Source organism: Saimiri boliviensis, chromosome 18 (genome assembly GCF_048565385.1).
Source record: "Saimiri boliviensis isolate mSaiBol1 chromosome 18, mSaiBol1.pri, whole genome shotgun sequence".
NCBI classification, from domain to species: Eukaryota; Metazoa; Chordata; class Mammalia; order Primates; family Cebidae; genus Saimiri; species Saimiri boliviensis.
This window is the reverse complement of record NC_133466.1, coordinates 4,885,112-4,908,277: the sequence shown is the minus strand read 5'-3', so window position 1 is coordinate 4,908,277 and position 23,166 is coordinate 4,885,112. Positions and strand designations below refer to the sequence as shown.

Genomic DNA, 23,166 nt, shown 5'->3' with positions numbered 1-23,166 from the left:
ACACTGAAGTCTTGAAGCCATTAAACTTATCCATGAGGGTTGGAATTGATTTCTTCCAAACTCCTCTTAATGTTTTATTTTGACCTCCTCCCATGAATCACACATGTTCCTATTGATGTCTTGAGTGCAGAATCCTTTCCAGAAAGTTTTCAACTGACTTTGCTGAGATCCATCAGAGGAATCACCCTTCATGGTAGCTGTATCTTTACAAATGTATTTCTTAAAACATAAGACTTGAAAGTCAAAATTACTCTTTGATCCAAGAGCTGCAGAATGGATGTTGTGTTAGGAGATACGGAAACAACATTAACTTCCTTGTACATCTCCATCAGAGCTGTTGGGTGACCAGGTGTGTTGTATAAATAAATGAATTAATATATTCAAAGGAGTCTTTTTTCTTAGCGGTAGATCTCAACAGTGGGCTTGAAATATTCAGTAGACCATTCTGTAAACAGATATGCTGTCATTTGTTTTTCCATTTCTGGAGCACAGACTGTAGATTTAGGGTACTTCTTTTTTAATTTTTATAGATTTAGGGGGTACAAGTGCAGTCGTGTTACCTGGATATTATATTGCTTGGGGGAGAAGTCTGGACTTTTAGTGTATTCATCATCTGAATAGTATACGTTGTATGCAGTAGACAGTGTTTCATCCCTCACCCTCTTCCTCCTTCTCATTTGACATACTTCTTAAGGGCCCTAGGGTTTTTGGAAAAGTGAGTATTGGCATCAACTTAAAGCCACCAGCTACCTTAGGCCCTAATAAAAGAGTAAGTCTGTCTTTGAAGCTTCGAACCAGTCATGGATTTCTCTCTAGCTATGAAAGTTCCAGATGGCATCTTCTTCCAGTATAGGACTGTTTGGTCTACACTGAAAATTTATTAGTGTAGCACCTTTATCAATGATCTGAGCTAGATCTTCTGGAAGACTCTCTGCAGCTTCTGTATCGGCACTTGCTGCTTTATCTTTCACTTTTATGTTATAGGGATGGCTTCTTTTCTTCAGCCTCATAAACCAACCTCTTCCAGCTCCCAACTTTTCTTCTGCAGCGTCCTTAACTCTCAGCCTTCACAGAATTGAAGAAACTTAGGACCTTGCTCTAGATTAGGCTTTGGCTTGAGGGAATGTGGTGGTTCATGGTTTGTTTGATCTTCTATACAGAGCAATAAAACCTTCTCCATATCAATAACAGGGTTATTTCACTTTCTTATCATTTATGTTTTCACTGGGTGGCACTTATCATATCCTTTAAAAACTTTCCCTTGAATTTATATCTTAGCTAACTGTTTGGGACAATTAAGAGGCCTGGCTTGTGGCCTCTGTTGGCTTTTAATATGCCTTCCTTACTAACCTTAAGTATTTCAACTTTTGATTTAAAGAGAAATATGTGTGACTCTCTCTTGAACGCTTAGAGGCCATTGTAGTGTCACTAATTCGTCTAATTCAATGTCGTTGTATTCAGGGAACAGAGAGGCTCAAGGAGAGGGACAGAGATGGGGAACAGCTGGTTAGTGGAGCAGCCAAAGGACACGCAACGTGTATGGATGAAGTTCACTGATAGTGCTGACAAAGTTTGAAATATTGCCAGAATTACCAAAATATGCCAGAGACAGGAAGTAAGCATGTGTTATTGGAAAAAATGGTGCCAGTAGACTTACTGGAGGCAGGGTTTCCAGGAGCCCTCGATTTGTAAAAGATGCAGTATCTGCAAATGAAGTGAAGCACAGTGAAGGGAGATGCGCCTGTATTTCAGGGCATGTCATGTAATTCTTTTTTTTTTTTTTTTAATAATCACTTCCATAACTTGTTCCTAAATCGGCACTGAAATTCAGCCAGTTTTTCTCTTGATTTCTTATGACAGTGAGATAAAATAACCCATTAATATAACAACCATAGTGACCACTTACGGGATGCCTCATCTGCAGCCAGGATCCTTCAAGGTACCTTCCCTCCATTTTCTCACTTAATCCCCACAAACACCCTATGAGATGGTTGTCACTGTCCCTGTTGTGTAGATGAAGAAGCCAGGCTCGGAGGAGTTAAATGGCATGCCCCAAACCACCCAGCCACTGAGCAAAAGTAGAGGTTCTGGGTTGGGCTCATCCAACTTCCACGCTCTTCCTCCATCTGTGCAGCTGTCGCCAGCAGAAATGGCTTCATCAAGAGTAAAAAGCAGCAGCAAAGGCAGCTAGTTTGGGTGCCGGTCTTTCAATTGTTGGTTTTCGTTTTTCACACATCTTGCAGTCAAGGCAAGGTGCAAATAAATGGTAAAATGGTCATCAGGTCACAGGAGTAGGGTTGGGACAAGGAGGAAGAGAAGTGGCAGAAGGATCACAGACTCTGGGAGGTCAGCAGAAGACTGTGCATCTCCCCTCGCCTTTGACCTGGTGACCTCCCAGGTTGGATTCATCTTCACAAGAGGAGGCATGGAATGTGTTACCGGGACCAAGAAGACTCTGATGTAGGATCTCAACCTAGGAGACTCAGGCTCTAGCTGAGTGGCCTTGGGCTACACACAGACTCCGTGCACTTCAGTTGCGTAACTGGTAAAAGACAGGGTAGCCAGGAATTTCCAAGGGAAATGCTCAAGGGAGCACACAGCATCATCCATCTTCAGGACTAGCTAGTTAGATGATCCTGTAAGCTGTAGTACTGAATTATATTCTATTTTTGGTCAAAACCTCTTTTCCACTGGACTCTAACTGGAGTCTCCTTCTCTGACAAATGGACAATAATGGTTTCAGCCTCCCGTTGGAGCTGTTTTCTTACTTCTCTGTCACTCAAGTTCATGACAGTTGGGTGCTTTTTCTTCCCACAGTGGGTCATCATGTGCCAGGGTCTCTTCCTTTCCAGGCTGGGAAGTTTCCACTTTTTCCTGTCATCCCATGCTGGCCACAAGCATCATGATGATGCAGAAAACCCTTAAGGGGCCTGTGGATCTGTAGGATATACACATCTCCTGTCTCCGTTGCAGATGAATCTGTCTAAAACTTTGGATTCTTCCCAAAACCTGCAGTGTATGTTTCAGGGTGCACTGCTGCAGCCAAGAGGGTGAATCCACACCTTTCCAAATGAGGGCCATGGATTTTCTGCACAGATACATCTGGCACCTTCAGGAGACTCTCAGGGGAAACAGTCTGCAAGTAGCAGCTTGACCGGCAGAACCGACAAGACCAGTTCAGAAGCTTGGATGCACTGCCCTGGACACTTGACGTCACCCATTACGAGGTACCATCAAGCTTGGGAACTTGACCTTTGCATTAACACCTGGTCCACCCAGGTTGTTCGCCAGAATAAAAGGGGAACAACCCAGAAAGGTGGGCCTCCCTCTTTCAAGAGAGCTCAGTTTACCTCTGCCTGCCTCTTCTGGCCCCATTGAGACTCAGAAATTTTTATCTAGGCTAAGTCCAGGCCTCTGCTGAGCCAGAGTTCACAGGTGTCTGGGTTTCTCATCCATCCAGCCTGGTGCTGCAGGGAAGCGACCAACAGGTTTATGATTCAGGAAGAAGGGTGGGAGTTGCCACCCAAAGTCAGCCTTGCTTAGCCTCAGCATCTTCCTTTCCTCTTGTTCCTCTTGCCCCAGGGGAAGCCTGTGGTCTCTCCACTGTCCTGCTATTATCACCCTGGCTCTCCATGGCTGTGTTCACAATGAGCCTGGCCCCACATCATCAGTGCCTCTTTGTGGCACCACGTGACCATGCATGCTCTTGTGGCCATGCGCAAGAGCCTGTGGAGTCACTGGCTATCCTCTGCTCCTTTGTGGATATTCCACTCTTGGAGCTTCCATCTGCAGGTTGGTCCTCCCTAGGGATCTTGTGAGCTGCTGCCTCATTTTCTGGATCTTTGCACTAGAACATGAGTGGCACAAGTCCCACATCTGTGTCACTTTTGCTCACTGATGCATCTCTGAAGCTTACGCATTGCCTGAGGTCTAGTACATGCTTCATCTACATTTGGCTGATTGAATTGAATTGAACTCAGACCTCTACTTCCACCGAGGTGCTCTGTCTGGGTTTCTGGCCCTTCCAAAATGAACACACCCTTCCCCCTGGTTGGAAGAGCTCTGAAGAGTCAGCCCTGCACTGTCCTCTGGCACTCTCGGGGTGCTAGCTGGGACACAGAGAGCCTCTTGCTTTCCACATAGTTGGTCAGCTGGCCCTGATTCTGGATAACTTCACCCCTGGCTCAGCAAGCCTGGCTGCTCTCAGCCCTTCAGGATGAACTGTGGCTGCAGAAGTAATGACATGTGTAAGCACCTGCTGGCATGTTTCATGTGCCATTCCATTTAGTCTCAACAGTTCCTATAAGGATATTTTTTTCCCCAGTTCACATGTTTATTTTTTAAATCTGAGTTTAAAAAATATCAAATAAGCTATTCCAAATCTGTTAGTTTGGTGTGAAACTGTGATTGACACCCAAGCCTGACTCTAAACCTGAATTATTTGTCCCTTTAATTTCTAATGGATCTGCTCAGTGTTTTGACCAGGCAGTCTAAAGCAGTGGTTCTCAAATGTTTTGCTCTCAGGACCCCTTTATACACTTAAAAGTAACAGAGGAGCCCAAAGAGCTTTTGTTTATGAAGGTTCTGGCTATTGATGTTTACTGCATCCCAAATTAAATGTGAGGGACAACATGACAAAACCCTATCTCTACAAAAAATACATATATATATGCAAAATTTAGTTGGGTGTGTGGTGGCACACACCTGTGATTCTTGCTACTCAGGAGGCTGAGGTGGGAGGATCGCATTGAGCCAGGGAGGTTGAAGCTGCATTGAGCTATGATCATGCTACTGCACTCCAGCCTGGGCAACAGGGTGAGACCTTGTCTTAAAAAAAAAGTTAAAAGTGAGAAATTTTTAATTTATTAATTCACTTAGAAATAAAAACAATACAACCATTGCATGTTAAATATTTTTATGAAGAATAGTTTTATTTTCCAAAACAAAGTATCTAGTGAGAATGATATTTTTTTACATTTTTGAAAATCTCCTTAATGTCCTTGACAGAAGACAGCTCCTCTTGCATTCAATCTGTTGCAATATGTTTTCATTGCACATGTGGAGAAAACCTAGTTTCACACAGAAACATAGTTGGAACAGTGAGGAGTATCTTAATACCTTTTTCAGATAATTGTATTAGTCCATTTTCACACTGCTGATAAAGACACACCGGAGACTAGGCAATTTATGAAAGAAAGAGATTTATTGGACTTACAGTCTACATAGCTGGGGAGGCCTCACAATCATGGCAGGAGGCAAGGAGGAGCAGGTCACACGTTACGTACATGGCAGCAGGCAAAGAGAGAGCCTGTGCACAGAAAATCCCATTTTAAAAACCATCAGATCTCATGAGAACAGCACAGGAAAGACCCGCCCTCATGATTCAGTCATCTTTCACCAGGTCCCTCCCACAGCATGTAAGAATTATGGGAGCTACAAGTTGAGATTTGGGTGGAGACACAGCCAAACCATGTCATCATGGATATTATTATTTGATACTGTACCAAAATTTGATGTGTGATAGTTTACACTGTTACGTTAAAATTCATTGCTCTATCTGGCACTTTGAATGACTTTTTTTTGCCTCTAATGCTTGTGTATATGTATATAATTTTGTAAATGATTATTACACATCTATCATTTGGAAAATGCTGGTTCAATGTGTCACACAGACCTTCCCAGTGCACAGCAGAAAGCCCCACTATGGCATTCTGAGAGGATGAGAACAAAAAGCGCAGCTAATGTCTTTGTATTAAGCCTCGACCTTGCAAACTCCCTCCAGGGTCTCATGGATCCCAGGAGTCCCTGAGCTGCACCTTGAGACCTGCTGGGCTGTAGTATAAATGAATGATCACTGAATGCAAAGCCCTATGAGAGGATACAAAAGAAATAAAACATCAAGTCCAGTATCTTGACATTTAAAAAGAAAAGCATGCACAGTTCGGTATGTGAGTCTGAGAAAAGGCAAATCAAGATGTGAACATAAAAGTTACAAAGCAGAAAAAGCCATTCTAGGTCTCACCGTGTGTGTAAGAGTGTATGTGTGTGTGTGATGTCCACATCTAACTGTGCTGCATCTACATTGCAATGACACAATGTTCCCAAGCCACAGAGGCACATTGTGCCAGCCTCTCATGAGCTGAGGGGTGGCTGGAGAGTTTGGAATGACCAGAGGCCTGTGTTGGCCAGTGGAAATGGGGCAGAGAAGAAGCAAGGCATAGGGGAGCCCTTCAAGGAAGGGCAGGACAGAGTGTGGTGGGAAAGTGCAGACCCCACACTGCTGGAACTGCAGATTGTTCTTTCCAGCCCCTCTGAAGGAGGTGAGGACAGCCTGAAGTGTGCTCAGCAAATCAGACCTGAAAGCAGGCTTCCTGAGGCGGCTCACGCCCTGAAATCACTTGACCATGTTGACCAGACAGAGCTGTGAATGTACCTTCAAGGGACAATGACCTGCAGGGCTCCACTCCCCTCGTTGGCTCTGTCATCTTGAACCATTTGTTTTTTCTTTAGATAACAGGTTTTATTGAATTGTAATTATATGTAATAAAATACACAAATCTTAGATGTATATAGCTCTATAACTTGTTATATGAGATTCGTGAATATTCACCAAGATAAAGACAAAGAACCTTCTGTTGCTCCAGAAAGTTTCCCTTGCTCCTCCTTAGTCAACACCAGTCTGCCCCTGCGCTCAGGGGAAACCACTGTTCTGACTTCTGTCTCCGGAGATGAATTTGATCCATTCTTGAACCTCATCACACAGTATGTGTGCATGCTGCTTTTGAGAGTCATCATGTTGTTGGCTTTGTCAGTGGGGCATTCTTTTTTGGTTGCTGAGTTGTATTCCACATAAATATACCAAAATGTGTTCCTCCTTTTTCCTGTAGACCGAGTGTTGAGTTGTATAAGGTTTGTGGCTGTAATCGTATGTGGAAACTGGACAGAGGGTATGCAGTTTGTTCTCTAGGATCTAGCTTCCATGTACTGAATGTATCCACCCCCACCAAAACAAAAACATTCATATGTTGAAACCCTAATCTTCCAATTAGATGGCTTTGGGGTGGTTGGAGATGGGGCCTTTGGGAGGTCATTAGGCTCAGATGAGGTCATGAGGGTGGGCCCTCACAGTAGGATTAGTGCCCTTCTAAGAAGAAACACCAGAGCCATTGCTTCCTCTTTCTGTTTCTCCACCATGTGAAGATGCAGTGAGAAGTCTGCAAACCAGGGAAAGACACACACCCGAAAGTGAACCAGCCAGTACCTTGGCTTTGGACTTTCCAGCCTCCAGAACTGTGAGAAATAAATGTCTGCTGTTTAAGTCACCAAGCATTGGTGTTTGTTACAGCAAACAGACTAAGTGTTACCTAAGCAGACTAAGACCATGACAGGTGCTCCATAAATATCTGTTAATTTTTAATCTATGTCTTATTTCAAGAGGCAATGTCAACATCAAATGGCAATCTAGAGAGAAAAGTATACAATGAAAATATTTTTTGAAACAGTAGTTCTTGCTATTGTTTTATTTTAAAATTCTTATTGTCAGTAATTTACTGACAATATGTAATTTTAGTTATTTCAGGACATATGTAATTTAAGTAATTTAAGGAAATATGACACACAATGGTCCATTGGGCAAAGGACTTAAGTGGACATTTCTCCAAAGATGACATACAAATAGCAAACAAGAATGTGAAAGGATACCCAGCACTGCTAGCTGTTAGGACAGTGCAAACCAAAACCACAATGAGATATCACTTCATACCCATTAGGAAGGCTGCTATTAAGAAAAAAAACCAAACACAGAAAACAACATGCACTGGCAAGGATGTGTAGAAACTGCAGCCCCTGCACACTGAGTGCGATTGTAAAATTGTGCAGCTGTGGAAAACAGTACAGTCGTTCCTCAAAAACCTAAGAAGAGCACATGATCCAGTAATTCCACTTCTGAGTATGTCTCTAAAAGAACTGAAAGCAGGATCCAGAAGAGAGATTTGCTTCCCCGTGTTCATAGCAGGATTATTCATAGTAGGTAAGAGGTAGAAGAAACCCGAGTGTCCATGGATGGATGAATGAATAAACAAGATGTGGTACCTCTGTACAATGGGATTCTATTCAGCCTTAAAAAGACAAGAAATTCTGACATGCTATAGCATGGCTGAACCTTGAGGACATGATGCTAAGTGAAATAAACCAGTCACGAAAAGACAAATACTGTGTGATTCCGTTTATATGAAGTATCTAGAGTGCTCAAATTTGTAGAAAAAGTAGAATGGTGTTTCCAGGGGCTGGGGGCAGGGGTAAATGGTGAGTTGTGCAATGGGTACAGAATTTCAGTTTGCAGTGAAAAAGTTCTGCAGATCAAAAATGTGAATGTATTTAACTCTACTGAACTGTACACTTCGAGATGGCGAAGATGGTAATTTTATGTTATGCATTTTTAAACCACAATTTAAAAAAATCAAAATAAACTCAGAGATAAAAATCCCACCCCTGAAATCAGGTGAGCTAAAGATGGCAGTAAGTTGGCAGTCAGTTCATTCATTTAAAGGAATTGTTAGAACTAGCTGCAGAGTGGCTTCTTAATATTTTCGCTGAGCACCTCTGAGTGCTCAAATGGGCCGCCCGTGCCCAGGCCCAGCGCTGGCATGATTCTTGAGCCTAGGGAGCCGAAGCATTAAGTGGCGCCGTTTCCTCCCTTCAGGCCAACCCTGCTGGGCATCTCGGGTCAGATCAGCCCTGGGAACGCCTCCCCACTCCATCCGCCACCTCGGAGCTCCGGGGCTCAGCCCCGCGCACCTGCCCCGCCCACGCCCGCCCCACGCACCTGCCGGGTCCGCACCTGCCATTTGCCCAACTGGCCGTACACCCAGCTGGCCCGCCCCTGCTGGACCCGACCGCTGCCCGCCCCTTGCCTTCCTGACCCACGGGCTCCGTTGCAGTCGCCCGGGAGCTGCCGCCAGGGCCGGGAGGGGAGCGGCACCTGGAAGATGCGCCAGGTGGCCAGCGGTAAGTGCACCCCCACCTCGGGGCTGGGGTAGGGGCCGGGAAGGAGGATCCCGGGGGAAGCGGCGTCCTCTGACCCTGCCTGGGATCCACCACGCTGAGCAAAAGACAAAGGCCAAGGGCGGGTGCCTGGCCCTGAGGCTGGCCTTAGATCTCGGATCAGGAACCGGAGATCGATTCCAGAGGGGGCGAACAGCCAGCGTTTCCAGCAGGGTTCCCAGACCCATTTCCCGGAGCTTGCCCGGCCTGTTCCCGCCCCAGCCGGGGTGCACTGGATGGGGGAGGATCCCGGAATGTGACACTGTGACATTTTACCTGGAAAGTATGTTGGGGGAGCGCAGGCACAGCGCCGCACCCCACCCAGGCTCCCCACGCGGCTGCTTCCCTGCACCTGCGCCCCGACCTCATGTGCCAGGGAGGGGCTGGCCGCTGCCAGTTGGTAAGGCTGTTTTTATTTTTTCCATTTTTCAAACGACTTGACACTGTGGACGATTTGGAACAATAGGAAGAAGGAAAGGAGAAACCTATTATTTTAGCCAGTCGCCGCGTTTCTGCAGCCTGTCTTAGCTGCAACTCTGTCCGCTGTCACTTTCCTGCCACAGGCCGTCTCGGGTCCTGGTGTCCACTGCCCTGGCCTCTGTCACACATCCCCTTTCTAACTGGTTTCGTGGGTCTCCTCCTATAATCTGAAAAATACGGATTGCTCCTGGAGGGATGAAGTCTGGCTGTGTAAAATGGAAGGTTCAAAAGTGGGAAGTTCTGTGGGCCTCTTCTGTAGGTCGCTTCCTGGTCCGAGGTCCCAGGTCCTCTGTGGCGAGGGTGTTGGACTGAACCATCGCATTCCCGCCAGCACCAGCATTCAGGCGGCGATCACACTCCAGCAAGTTCTAAGCGCTCTCTTTTCTGCACCATTCCCAAATGTAGGAAAGCCGCATTTTAAGATTTTTGCTTGGTGTAAAATATTCGTATTTTCCTTAAAAACTATTTATGAATGCCAGTGTTTTTGATAACTTGTGTGGATTGTAGGAGAGATATGTATCCCTCCCTTAGGGCCGCGACTTTCATTATCGCTGTTCTGGAAGAATGCTTTCCATGATTTCTGTATTGTATAATTATTATTTCCGGGCCACTTATGGACAGTACTGAATATTATTAGATTGCTTTCCCTCAGCCAGGACTTTTTCACATCTGGACCTCATGATTCACTCATGAGCTGTGGGGTCCTTTCATAGGAAGCTTCGAGATAACACCAGGTTTGTATTTATCCAGGCACGTGTGATTGTGGAGAACCTGCCCACAGAACTCAGAGATGCCTCACTTTTGATTTTATAGGTAAAGATCTGGAGACATCCTTGGAGTGAGCCTTGTCCTGGACGCTTCTGTCCAGTGCTGGGTGTGTTCCAGGCAGATGTTCTCAGGAGGGACATTCAGATGAATGGAAGGAGCAAGTTGAGCTGCCACCATGCCTTCAGCTGCAGGGCCTAGCAGTGGGCATCCTAGTGCCTCAAAATGGGCATTGACAGGTGGACCACGAGCCACACACCTGCTGTGGTATTTCAGAGTGGCCTTTCCTATCCCTTCTGCCAAATAGGCTCAGTGAACAGGACAGCGATGATGGGACACAGGCCAGCAGAGCCTGGGATTCCAAAGGCAGAGTCCTGAAACACGGACCATCCACCCTCAGCTCTCCTGGCCTTTCAAGTATAAGAGGTGTGGGTGTGGCCTTCACGGTGAGGTGATCTGAATGCATGTTGGCAAGGCAGCAGTGACAGCAGCTTCCCTGTCCTCTTTCAGGTTGAAGGAAATTCCATCAATAGAAGGGTGTTCCAGTACCCAAGATTACTCTTTTTAGGTGCCCCTTGGATTGGAGGGAGGGAGAAAGCCCTTAAATCCTCCTACCTGTAACCTAGTATCATATCCATTTGGTTTCAGGATTACTTCCTTTCTGTCTCCTTTTAAATGTGTATTGTTTACAGGCAGGGTCTTGCTCTCTAGCCCAGACTGGAGTGCCATGATGTGATCATAGCTCACTGCAGCCTTGAATACCTAGGTTCAAGCAATCCTCCTGCTTAGCCTCCTGAGTAGCTGGGAGTACAGGCACATGCCACCATGCCCAGCTAATTTTTTAAAAAAAATTTTGTAGAGATGAGGTGTTGCTATGTTGCCTAGGCTGGTCTTGAACTCCTGGCCTCCTCAGCTTTCCAAAATGCTGAGATAACAGGTGTGAGCCACTGCACCCAGCTTCTGGCTCTTAAGTGAAGCAGCCAGGGTACTGAGACTCCTGTGGATCTGAGAGTGGGATTGGCTGAGACAGTGTCTGAGCCTCTGTCTTGACAGGCTGCACATGCAAGCACACACACAGACACACACACATGCACACATGCACACATGTACGTGCACACACATGCACACGCACACACATGCACATGTACACATGCACACACACACACATGCACGTGCATACACATGCACACACAGGCAGACACACTAGAGCTGAGTCTCTTAGGAGAAAGTTCACTGGCTCTCCTCCCGTGTAAGAATGGCCTTTGCTCTAACACTCATCTTGTCTGCTGGGCAGCAAGCACGGTGGAGGGCATTTCTATGAGCCGATGATGACTTTATTACCTTATGAAGAAAGGCAGGATCCTGGTTACAGAATCACAGAAGTGTTCCTGGACTTTGTGTACTTCCTCCCCGACCTCTGAAGCTTCTGGGTCTCCTCCCACTGGGGCAGACCCACCCGGGCACCAGGAGTCATCTTAGTGAAGCCCTGGTCTCCCAAGCTTTCGTATTCCCAAGTGTCCCAGCTTAGGCGCCGATTCTTCCCTGCTGCCCAGTGTCTGAGCCTGTGTCTTGACAGGCTGCTTTGGCTCCTGCCCATCCTGCTTTCACCCCCAGGGACTGAGCTCTGATTGCTGGCAGCCGGCCCACAGAGAGTCTGTGCCACAGCTCGCCCAGTGCTGTGTTGGGGCTGAATTGTGCCTCCCCACCACACCCCATTTATATGTTGCAGACCTAACCTCAGCCCAGTACCTTAGAATGCGACTGGATCTGGAGATCAGGTCGTTAAAGAGGAATTTCAGGTACAATGAGGTCATTGGGGGTAGGCCCCGATCCAATCTGACTGGTGTCCTTATAAGAAGAGGAGGCGAGGACGCAGACACGTGGAGACCCTCTGAGGACACGGAGAAGACGCCATCTGCAAGCCAAGGAGAGAGGTTCAGAGGAACCTTGATCTTGGACTTTCAGCCTTCAGAATCTTGAGAAAATAGATTTCAGGGTTTTTTTTGGTAAGAGATGGGGTCTCACCATCTGCCAGCCTGGAGTACAATATTGCAACTGTAGTTCACTGAAGCCTCAAAGCTCTAGGCTCAGGCAATCCTCCTGCCTCAGTCTCCTGAGTCGTTGGGACTACAGGTCTGCACCACCATACCTGACTATTCTTTTTAAAATTCTTTGTAGTCATGCGGTCTCATTATGGTGCCCAGGCTGGTCTCAAACTCCAGAGTTCAAGCCATCCCTCCACCTTGGCCTCCCAAAGTGCTGGGATTACAGGTGTGAGCCACTGAGCCCAGCCTAAGTTTCTGTTGTTGACGCCACCCAGTTTGTGTTAATTTGTCACGGCAGCCAGAGGACGTAATGCTGCCTGCCTGGATTTTGTCTGTCACCTCCTGGCTCCTACGCCCTGCCTTCCCCCTGGTGGCTGGGCTACTTCTGTGACTTTGTGCTAGACCCGAGCACAGGCTGCCAGTCCAGCTCACCACCCATCTTCTGAAGATTCGCCAATCCCCGTACCAGTGGCTAGATCTGCCTCCCACCCTGGAATTGTTTCCGGCTGTAGGTCATGGCTTCTCCCAGCCAGCTGCATGCTGGAAACCAGACTGTCCCCAGCCTGGAGATCACTGGCTGCACCCCCCACCCAAAGCACTGATACTCTCTAGGAGTCCTGAAAAGTGTCCCAAAAGAGAGCTCCCTGCCTCACCAGGAGGGCCGAGCGTGGGTTTCCCTTCTTCTTATAAAGACACTTGGCTTATTTATTCTCCATTTTCTTCTCTGTCATGTCCAGTCCACCTGTTTGTTTTTGTTCAGCTGGGGACACAATTACCTCTTCCTTCATGTAGCTTTGGTACACATTCAAAAGATAGGTGATGTTCCTTCTCAGCCTTCTCCAAGCTAAACAGCACCTTGCCGCTCAGGATCTCAGGTGTGCCGTGTTGTCTGGAAGAGCCTCTGAGCACTCTCTGGTTACCGAGTTTTCTTCTTCAAACACAACACTTGGATGAAATCGTCCAGCTGCGACCCACACGCACAGGACACAGGGCACTGCTGTTGCCTTTGAACATGTTCTGTGGCTGTCGTAGACCACTCTGCACTCTGTAATCATCCAACAGAATTTTCTGGAACATCAGCACCACTCGGTACCCCAGGCATGCTGCATGGCTCTGGAGGGAGGCGTCTGTAGGGGCCTGTGGCCGGGCTGTGTTGGGGACAGAATCCTCTAGGCAGAGACCACTCTTGCAGAGGAGTGAGCCCGGGAGGGCAGAAAAGTACCCGCAGGTGGCTGGGCACAGCTGGCGGCAGAGCTGCAGGAGAGGGTCCTGCAAGCCTGCACCTGTCTCATTTCGTTTTCTGTGGCTGGTTTATCTGCTTTGAGATGCCCCTCGAGCCCTGGAAACTGCACTGATCGCATTGCCTTTGGCCTCTCCCCAGAGGAAACCACCTGTGCCTACCAGTCTAACAATCTTAGCAGTTTGCAAATTCAAAATTTTTAAATGGTGTTGAAATATGCCCTTGAAAAAGCAAAACCAAGCCCCAAGGCGAACCAGAAGCATCTTGTTCCATCCCCGTGGCTTCCTCTGCCGAAGCACTGGACCTCCAAACACAAGCACACGTTGCCTTGGCACAGCATAGCCTGTGCACAGGCCCTGGACAGCTGTGCTCCTGAGAAGGGAAGGACGATCTCTAGGTGCTAGAAGCAAAGCTGAGACCCAGAGCTGCACACGGGCGGGCGGCGGGGCGGGGGCCATCGTCGGGCCCTCCAGGCTTGACCATTCCCTTCTTTTCCTTTTCTTTTTTCTCCTTTCCTCATTTCCCCTTCACTTCCTTCCTTCTTTCATCCCTTTTTCTCTCCCTCCCTTCCTTCCTTCCTTCCTCTCTTCTTCTTAGGGCTATACCTGTTAGCACATATTTAAGTGCATTGGGCACATCCCCCAGGACCCATCCTGTTCAGGACCCATCGTCACCCCTGCACGGTAGCTATTTGGGTAAGCAAACTGCTCCATGAGTTCTGATCTCTGCTATATTTAGGGAGCAAAATCTGAAAGGCTTGGCCTTGCGTTCCCTGTGGAAACACGGAATGCTGTCTCCCAGGCCTCTGGTGACCCAGGAGAAGGTCAATACCTTTTCCTTGGGAATCTTGCTACTTAAGTAAGATATTGTTGCCAATCCACCAGAAAGATATCTCCAGGGACTTCTGTCATTGGGGACCTTGGGTGGCCCCGCAGGCACACCCGTGATGACAGAACAGGTTTGGGGACTTTTCCCGGTGTTACCTGGCCAGGCCTTGATCCAGCAGGAATCCGCTGCATGCTTGCTGGGCGCCAGCTACTATTCCCACTGCTGCTGATGTGAAATAAACAAAACAAGACAGTGCCTCGCCCACTGAAGGTTTCAGTGTAATTGCAGGATCGTGTCTCACAAAGGGAATGAGCTGCTTTTGTTTCTTCAGGTCCCCGTTGGGCATGCTGGTTCACAAGGCACTTGATAGCTGTTTTGACATTAAGGTTCGAGGAAGCTCTTAAGACCCAAACCAACAGCAAATACAGCCTGCCCTTGAAAGCATTCCTGTTTTGTTTATATTCGCTGATACTGTCTAATTCCAAGGCCCTGACACCGCCTCCCACCCTGGGAGCCTCCTCCCCAGAAGCACTGTGCCTATAATGCAGTCCCCTGATGCTGGGCTAGGATGAAAGGCCACAGCGGGGTCAGGAGAGCCAGGGGCTGGGGCCACCACCACGTCATTCACAGCAGCTGCCTGTTGTCCCCTCTGCAGGTCCCCTGAAGGTTGTGCTCCTGGTCTTCGCCTCCTTGTGTGCCTGGTATTCCGGGTACCTCCTCGCAGAGCTCATCCCGGATGCGCCCCTGTCCAGTGCTGCCTATAGCATCCGCAACATCGGGGAGAGGCCTGTCCTCAAAGGTGAGTGCCAGGCTTGGGGCAGACGGCTGCCTTCATGGCTTGTGTACAGAGGGAGGAGTGGTGGGTTCTGCCCCAGCCGGGGGCTGGGGGCCCCTGATGGCTTTATGTCAGGAAGGAGGAAGAGAGAAGCATTTTGCTGTTACTCACTTAGGTCCCACACCATTCCAAGGCGCCTGCCACTGCTGACCCCCACGTGAGGCGAGAACAGTGCGGCTTCTGGTTACCAGCACAAACCTGCAACCTGACCTTGAACTGTGCTCTTTCGGCCCAGATCTTGGCCTCCTTCCATGGCAAGCATGGGAGGGTCCAGATTCTGAGCTCCAGAGTCATTTTAAGGTTTCTATCAGACTGAACAGCATTTGGAAAGTCTTCTGTAAAGTCTTGGGAAACAAAAGCGAGTAATTGGGAAGGTGGGAAAGAAACATCAGACATTGTGTGTTGGTGAACAGGTGCCCTCAACCATCAGCTTCGGAAAGGCCCAGCTCTATAGAGCGGCCACTTTCTGTCCTTCCTCACACTCAGGGTGAGTTGTTCAATAGCCCGCTGCGTGCTGGGCACGTCCAGGAGCTGAGGAGAGACGGAAGACAAGCACACAAGGTCCCTGCCTCTAGTGAGGGGAGGTGACAGCTTAACACATGAACAAATGTGATTTGAGAGAGGATGGGCCGGGAAAGCCTCTGAGAAGGGGTGACAGTGAGAAGCGATCTCAGTGAAGTGGGGGTGAGCTGTCCTGGGTTCTGAGGGCTGTGTGAGAAGAGGTGACAGTGAGAAGCGATCTCAGTGAAGTGGGGGTGAGCCACACCGGGTTCTGAGGGTTGTGTGAAGGGGGTGACAGTGAGAAGCAATATCAGTGAAGTGGGGGTGAGCCGCACCGGGTTCTGAGGGCTTTGTAAGAAGGGGTGACATTGAGAAGCGATCTCAGTGAAGTGGGGGTGAGCCGCACCGGATTCTGAGGGCTGTGTGCCACTTTGGTTGGGAACATCTTGGCTTAGTCCACCCAGGTTACTCTAAGAGAATACCATAGACTGGGGTGCTTATAAACAACAAATTTATATCTCACAGTGTTGCAGGCTGGGAAGTCCCAGATCAAAGTACCTGCAGATTTTGTTTCTGGCGGGGACCTGCATTCTGGCTCATAGATGGCTCCTTCTGGTAAAGGAGGTCTCTGGGGCCCCTTTCATAAGGGCACTACTCCCATTCCTGAAGGCTTTACCTCCCAAAGGCCCCACCTCCTGACATCATCACACTGGGGGTTAGGTTCCAACACAGGAATTTCGGGGGGACACATTCAGTCTGTGGTACATGGATTGCACATTGGAGACCCAGAGACAGACCTGTCATACAGACAAGATGTGTCTAAAAGCAAAACAAATAAAATCGAGACAAATATTTTACAATCAAGAGATTTCACATAAAACTCCCGTTTATAGCATCTTTGAAACAGTAGAAACACTGGTGCCCCAGGCCCTCATTTCTGCAAGGCTGCCGTCAGCCACAGCTGGGCAGGCTGTGGTTACACAGGGGCCAGAGTCTGGCCAGGGCCAAAGGCAGTGGCCCAGCTCTAAAGTCACAGGACCAGGGAAGGAACAAGGAAGACCGAGGTCCACATGCTTTATACATAGAAAGATTATCTACAAATCACACCGATCACTGTGTTCTTTACTTCCTGGTTTCAATCTTATTTTACAATATACATTCTGGGAAAGACTGAATTATTGCAGAAGGATATGCCTACTGTCAACGTCCATTTATTTATTAATTCAGCAGGTACTTACGAATAACCTCTCTCTCTGGGCCATGGTCTGAGTGCACGTGTTTTAAGTTTCATCCTTTACTTCTAAGAATCTCAGAGTCTACTAGAGAAGAACTTAAAAGCCAAATCATAATGTTAGGAAACTGAACAAAGAAACCTACATAATGTGCAATGTGTGTTGAATAAAAACATGCATTTGGAGTGGGGCACAGTGGCTCAGGCCTGTAATCCTAGCACTTTGGGAGGCCGAGGCAGGCAGATTATGAGGTCAGGAGTTTGAGACCACCCTGGTCAACATGGTGAAACCCTGTATCTACTAAAAATATAAAAATTAGCCGGGTGTGGTTGTGAGCATTTGTAATCCCAGCTACTGGGGAGGCTGAGACAAGAGAATCATTTGAACCCAGGAGGTGGAAGTTGCAGTGAGCCAGGATCATGCCACTGCACTCCAGCCTGGGTGGCACAGTGAGATACCTTCTCAAAAAAAAAAAAAAAAAAAAAAAGGAATATAAATTGTATGCATTTGGAATACAATTCAATTGGGAAGGGGTGAAATTTCAAAGGATTTATTTTAAAATTATGTTGGAAAACTGTGGAACACTCAGATAGTAAACTGTGCCCTTTTCAAAATTTCACTGGAAATAGATATGCTGGTATATTTTAAAACAAAAATAAAGGGTAAAAAAATCAGTTTGCACAAATATAAATAACTAGGGAATGGTAACATACTTCTGCAAAAACCATTTCTTTTCAGAGTAATTACCTTTTATGGCCAAAAAAAGAAAAAAAAGAAATTGACTATGACTGGGTGTTTTTATTTTTCCAAAGGTTTTTGCCTTGAACTTGCCTGTAATTATACTTCCTTATTGCATCAAGGCTATGGACGAAGAATATGTGTATTGAGGGCGTGGGAGATACCCTCAAAGGGATCACTTTCTCTTTCAGTAATTTTGTACACACTCTTCATTCATTTATTGATTCATTTTATTTCAATAACTTTAGGGGTACCAGTGGTTTTGGTTACGTGGGTGAATTGTATAGTTGAAGGCTAGGATTTTCCTGTACCCATTACTAAGTAGTGTGCTTTGTACCCAATATGTACTTTGTTATCCTTCACCCCTCTCCGACCCCCACTTCTGAGTCTCTAGTGTCCATGGTATCGTTCTTAGGACTTTCCATACCCACGGCTTGCCTCCCACTTACAAGTAAGAACATGCAGTGTCTGGTTTTCCATTCCTGGATTACTTCACTTAGCATAATGGCCTCCAGTTCCATCCAAGTTACTGCAAAAGACATTGTTCTTTTTTATGGCTGAGTAGTATTCCATGGTATATATGTACCACATCCACTCTTCAGTTGATAGGCACTTAGATTGGTTCCACATCTTTGCAATTGTGAATCATGCTGCAATAAACATATGCATGCATTTTTACACACAATTTAAAGTTTGTCCTGGCAGTGGTGCCTCTGAAGCCAGGCTTTTTAGAAGGGCTCATTAACAGGGTGGGCCAGGGACGCCCCTCAGCCTCTTCTTGTGATCGAAGGAGGGCTGAGCTGCCAAAGGGGCAGAAAAGGGGTGGCAGGTAGCCTTGATGTTTACGTCCTGGTGCCTCTGGCTTGAAAGCTCCAGTTTGGAGGGACGTGTGACCGTTTGGGACCTGCTGGGCTCAGCGTTTGGGGGCTAACCCTGCTGAGAGGTCCAGATGAGGAGTGCTGGTTTGCAGCCAGGCTTGTTTGGTGCTGGCAGCAGTGGCATGGCTGGCAGGATGCCTCACCCAGAATACAGGTGCTTTCCTGTCCATGTGCTGCATGATGGCCTCCTAGGGCTGTTCCCCCAAGCTCCTTCTAGGTTGATGATGCTGACTTGTCAGGAAAGGTGGTGTTTTCCCCAGCTTCAAGCAACTTCAAGGACTGAGGCCCAGATCCTGGTATCAGTGCAGGTTCTGGGAGTTCTCAGGTGTGCTTCGCTCGTGCAGGGCACCTCTGCCACTGTCCTGCAGGATGTTCGTCTTAGATGTCCACAGGTACCCCCATGCATTTACCTAGTGACTCACACACTGCATCCAAATCTGAAGCACAGGAATGGACACATTCAGACCTGAGATTGATGCCGTGTACTGAGAGAAGCCACTGAGAAAGCTAGAAAATGAAGAACTCAGTTGCTAGAAATAGATGGAAACTAGGAATCCAGGAGCACATGGATGATTATCTGTCCCTGAAAGGACTCATGGAGTGAGGTCCCTGTGTTCCTTGAGCTTATGGTCTGGTGGAAGACATTGGTGTTCTTAACTAGAGCAAGGCCTGGTGGCTCTGCCCTGGGCTAGCTGCCAAGGCGGAGAGGTGCTTTAGGCCAGGCTGCAGAACCTGCGAGCGGAGTGGGAAGGATAATCTGTGCAGGAGGAGGGAGGCCCTGGGAGGAGGGCTCCTGGGATCTGAGTGACTTCCATGTGTGGCCATCAGCACGTTAACAGCCTTGAAAGAATGTCGTAGGGCAATGAAGGGTGGTGCATGCATTTCTTTGCCTTTAAAGGTTGGGTGTTCAGCCTTGTGGTTAGATTGGGCCGGGGCTTGGTCTATCAACCAGAAGCATCAAGGGAACTCTCCTGTGTGTCTGCAGAGCACAGCCCCTGCCGTTCTCTTTGGGAGCTCTTTCCAGCCTGTCCAGGATGGGTCAAGCCAGAGAGGCAGGCTCGGGTCACACAAGTGTCTGGCTCGGCACTGATACTTAATTTAAATTCATTCAATCCTGTCTTCCTTTACAGTTTGGATATTTGTTCATCATGGGTCATTTTGCATTCATGTTTTTTTTTTTTTTTTTGAAATATTGCATTGAACTGTTGTATACTTTAATTCCTGAGCTTTTGGATAGCCTCTTGAGCTTCACACCCGAAGCCAGAACCTCACTGGCCTTCCCCCAGTCCCTGCTACTCCTGACTCTTGTCACACACTTGTAACCACAAGTGCATGTGGAAGAAGGGCTAGAAACATCTCAATGCAATGCTACCTTTGATTGAAAAAAAAACGTGCTCTGTGGACAAAGGCAGAGAGCTGCATGTGGATGGTGATTTTGTACAGAAGTACTAAGCAGGCGTCGCAGGGGTTCGCACCACTGAATCCATTTATAGAGGCAACGGCCACCCATTTAGGTGAATGTGAGTGGATACAAATGAACAAAGATGGGCCAGCCTGCCCCCGGCTTGCTGTGTAAGTGGTGCGGAGAGCAGAGGAGGGACACCTTTCAGGCTGATGGGAAAACAGCTGCTGAGCTTCGACACCCCAACACCTCTCGAGTGTCAGTGCATTCATCCAAGCATCGCTGTTCAAGGGGACTGCCCAGGGAGGTCGTGGTAGAAACGAGACACCCTTCGCAGAGTCTGAGAACCCAGAAGGAAGGCCTGATATGGCCTTTCCATATCGGAATGACCATGGCTGCAGAAGTGAATGAACCATGTGTTCCTCCCTGTTCTAAGGAGACGGTGCTGCGCTCACCAGCTTCCACTGCTACCTAGAGGATAGAGAGCTGCAGGGCACAGCCTGGGGGCTAGAATTTTTAGTAATTAGGAGTTTGAAGAGCAGATCCACTGCTCAGGAAACTTCTGAGCTTGAAGTAACTCCTTCCCCACCCCTCCTCCTTTGCCCAGGGTTCCAAGGGAGGCGACCACTGAGGTCCTTCTCATATTTGATTCTTTTTTCCAAATTGATCTTTTGCTTATGGTATGCTTCATGGTTGTCACGACACAGTGATACCCAGGATTTCCTTCGACGTTTGCAGCATCGACCATGCCATACACATTTGTGGGCAAATCCAGGTTTTCTAATTTGGGTCCTATTAGGACATGACCAAGGAGTTTTCTATGTCAGGAAATTCTGTACTGTAACTTCTTGTGTCTCAAAGAATAATAAAACATGTGGATTTATAGTGCTTTATGAATCTAAAAGCAAGAAAGCATAGAATCTTCATCCCAAACTACTTTTTATAAATCTCACCTCTGGAGATCAGGTTGGCACAGTGTCCGGGAAGAAGCCGCTGGAATCAGGGCCCTCCAGGGGCTGCAGCATGGTACTGGCACACAGCGAGGCCGCTCGTAGGATGACGATTCAGACCCCGAGAGGACAACCCACATGCCATTTTCTGTCCTTTCTCTCACCCTAACCCTTGGCCATTCCCTCTCTCAGCCGTGGTGTTCTGGAGCTGCTGTCCTGACTGCCACATCACCAAACCCAGAGCTGCTGGATCTGGGGACTCTGAGATGCTGGCAGCCCCAGTTGCCCCACCGTCTTCCCCCCACAGCATCCTCAGGGTGCATCTTTGTGCTGTTCCTGCGAAGCCCCCACTGGCTGCCGCTGCTGCTGCTGCTCCTTCTCCCCTTCGTTCTTCCTCTTCTTAGTTCTCTCATCTCCCTCCTCTTCCTCCTCTTCTTTGTCCTCTTCCTCATCCTCCCTTCCCTTCCCCTCCTCCCCATCCTCCTCCTCTTCTTCCTCCTCTTCCCCCTCCCTCTCCCGTCTTCTCTTACTTTTTTCCTCCTCCCTCACATCCCCCCCTCCTTTCCTTCTCTCCTTCCTCCTCCTCCTTTTCTTTCCCTTCTACCTCATCCTCCACCCCTTCCTCCCCCTCCTCTCCATCCTCTTCTTCCTCCTCTTCCACCCTGTCCACTCAGGCTGGCCAAACCCCAGCCTCTGCATCATGTTTTCTTCATACCCAGGGCCCAGAAGACCCAGTAGAGAACCCAGAAGATCCTCCCTGTTCTCAGTTTTCTGATCTGTGTAGCCTGAGGCTGGCAAGTTTTTTTTTTTTATATGTTTATATTCTTGTATTGAGGCAGTGATATGGTTTGCTGTGTCCCCACACAAATCTGAATTGTAGTTCCTGTAGTATGCATGTTTCATAGGAGGGACCCAGTGGGAGGTAATTGAATCATGGGGACAGTTACTCATTTGCTGCTCTTCTGACGATATTGGGTTCTCATGAGATCTGATGGTTTCATAAGGGGCTCCCCCCTTTGCTCGGTTCTAATTCTTCTCCTTGCTGCCGTGTGTTTGAAGAAGGACGTGTTTGCTTCCTCTTCTGCCATGATTGTAAGTTTCCTGAGGCCTCCACAGCGCTGAGGAAATGCAAGCCAATTAAACTTCTTTCCTTTATGAATGACCCAGTCTTGGGTATTTCTTCATAGCAGCATGAGAATGGGCTGATACAGACAGGATCTCTCTGTCGCCCAGGCTGAAATGCAGTGACGGGATCTCGGCTCACTGCAACCTGCTGGAGAGATTTTAAATGGCTCCATCCCTAAAGTGCCTGCCAAAAACAAAGGAGCCCCTCAATAACTGTATGTTCACTGAGTGACTTGATTAGTTAACAAAGGGGCTTTGCAGTGCAGTGACCCCTGTTTTAAGGACAGGAATAGTGAGGTTCAGTCCCCGCAGTTGGTTATTGGTTCTTGGAGTGACATTGCTGGTCCCTGCTCACTTTCATTCATCTTGGAGCTTCCAGCCATCTGTTCTAGAACTGGCATTAATGTTGAGCGCATTGACCTCTGGGTTCTAGAATCCAGCTTTCTGGCAAGCTGGAGACATTTGTTGCCATGCCCATGATGCCCTTGACCTCCATCATTCCCTGGAGATGAAGGATCAAGAGTCTTTGGACCCACATGGGAGCTCAGTCAATGCCAAGGTACCCCCACCTGAAAAATAAGGACTTGCCAACCTTCTCAACAGCAAGCACCAGGAGGGAGCTCCTGGTATCCACTTGCTGTTCTGAGCACCTTTATCATGTCACTGAACAATCACAGTAGCCCTGAACACTGGTGCTTGCCTCCCGGGGAAACTGAGGCACCAAGCACTTCACCAGCTCGGCCAGTCATAGGGAGTGAGGCGCCCTGAGCCTCAGGGCCTTACTGCCATGCCACAACTCTAGCGTCTCTCCCCTGGCGGCTTCAGGCCTTCCTTTATCCGTGTGCCTCCTGCGTTGTCCACCTGCTTACCTGTCCTTTCCTGAGCGCAGCTGCAGAGGGCTTTTGGCTCTGGTCTTGGACCGCATCCTCCGCACCCTCGCAGGTGCGCGCTGTCCTTGCGTTCACGCCATGGAGGGTGCCCCTCCCTCCCATCACTTCTATGTGGGCTGAAGCTGAGCTCATCAGTGGGTCTCGCTGAATCGGATCTCGTTTCTAGACACGGCTTCTCCTCCTCATGCAATCCCTGTGGTTGCTGGAAATCTGCC

General features: G+C 48.1%; 1 protein-coding gene across 3 annotated transcripts in view; it reads left to right on the top strand.

Annotated features, from left to right (window-relative positions):
• The first annotated feature begins 8,707 nt into the window (after nt 1-8,707).
• Nucleotides 8,708-23,166, top strand: part of FAM3B (FAM3 metabolism regulating signaling molecule B) — a 55,059-nt gene continuing 40,600 nt past the window's right edge. The window contains exons 1-2 of one of the 3 annotated variants that reach the window (XM_003927596.3): nt 8,708-9,006; nt 15,056-15,199. In XM_003927596.3, coding sequence (XP_003927645.1) covers nt 8,988-9,006; nt 15,056-15,199 — 163 coding nt within the window. In that variant the 5' untranslated portion in view covers nt 8,708-8,987. Of the gene's footprint in view, nt 9,007-15,055; nt 15,200-23,166 lie in introns of those variants that run through there. The other 2 variants (XM_074389244.1, XM_074389245.1) reach the window with 2 other exon arrangements.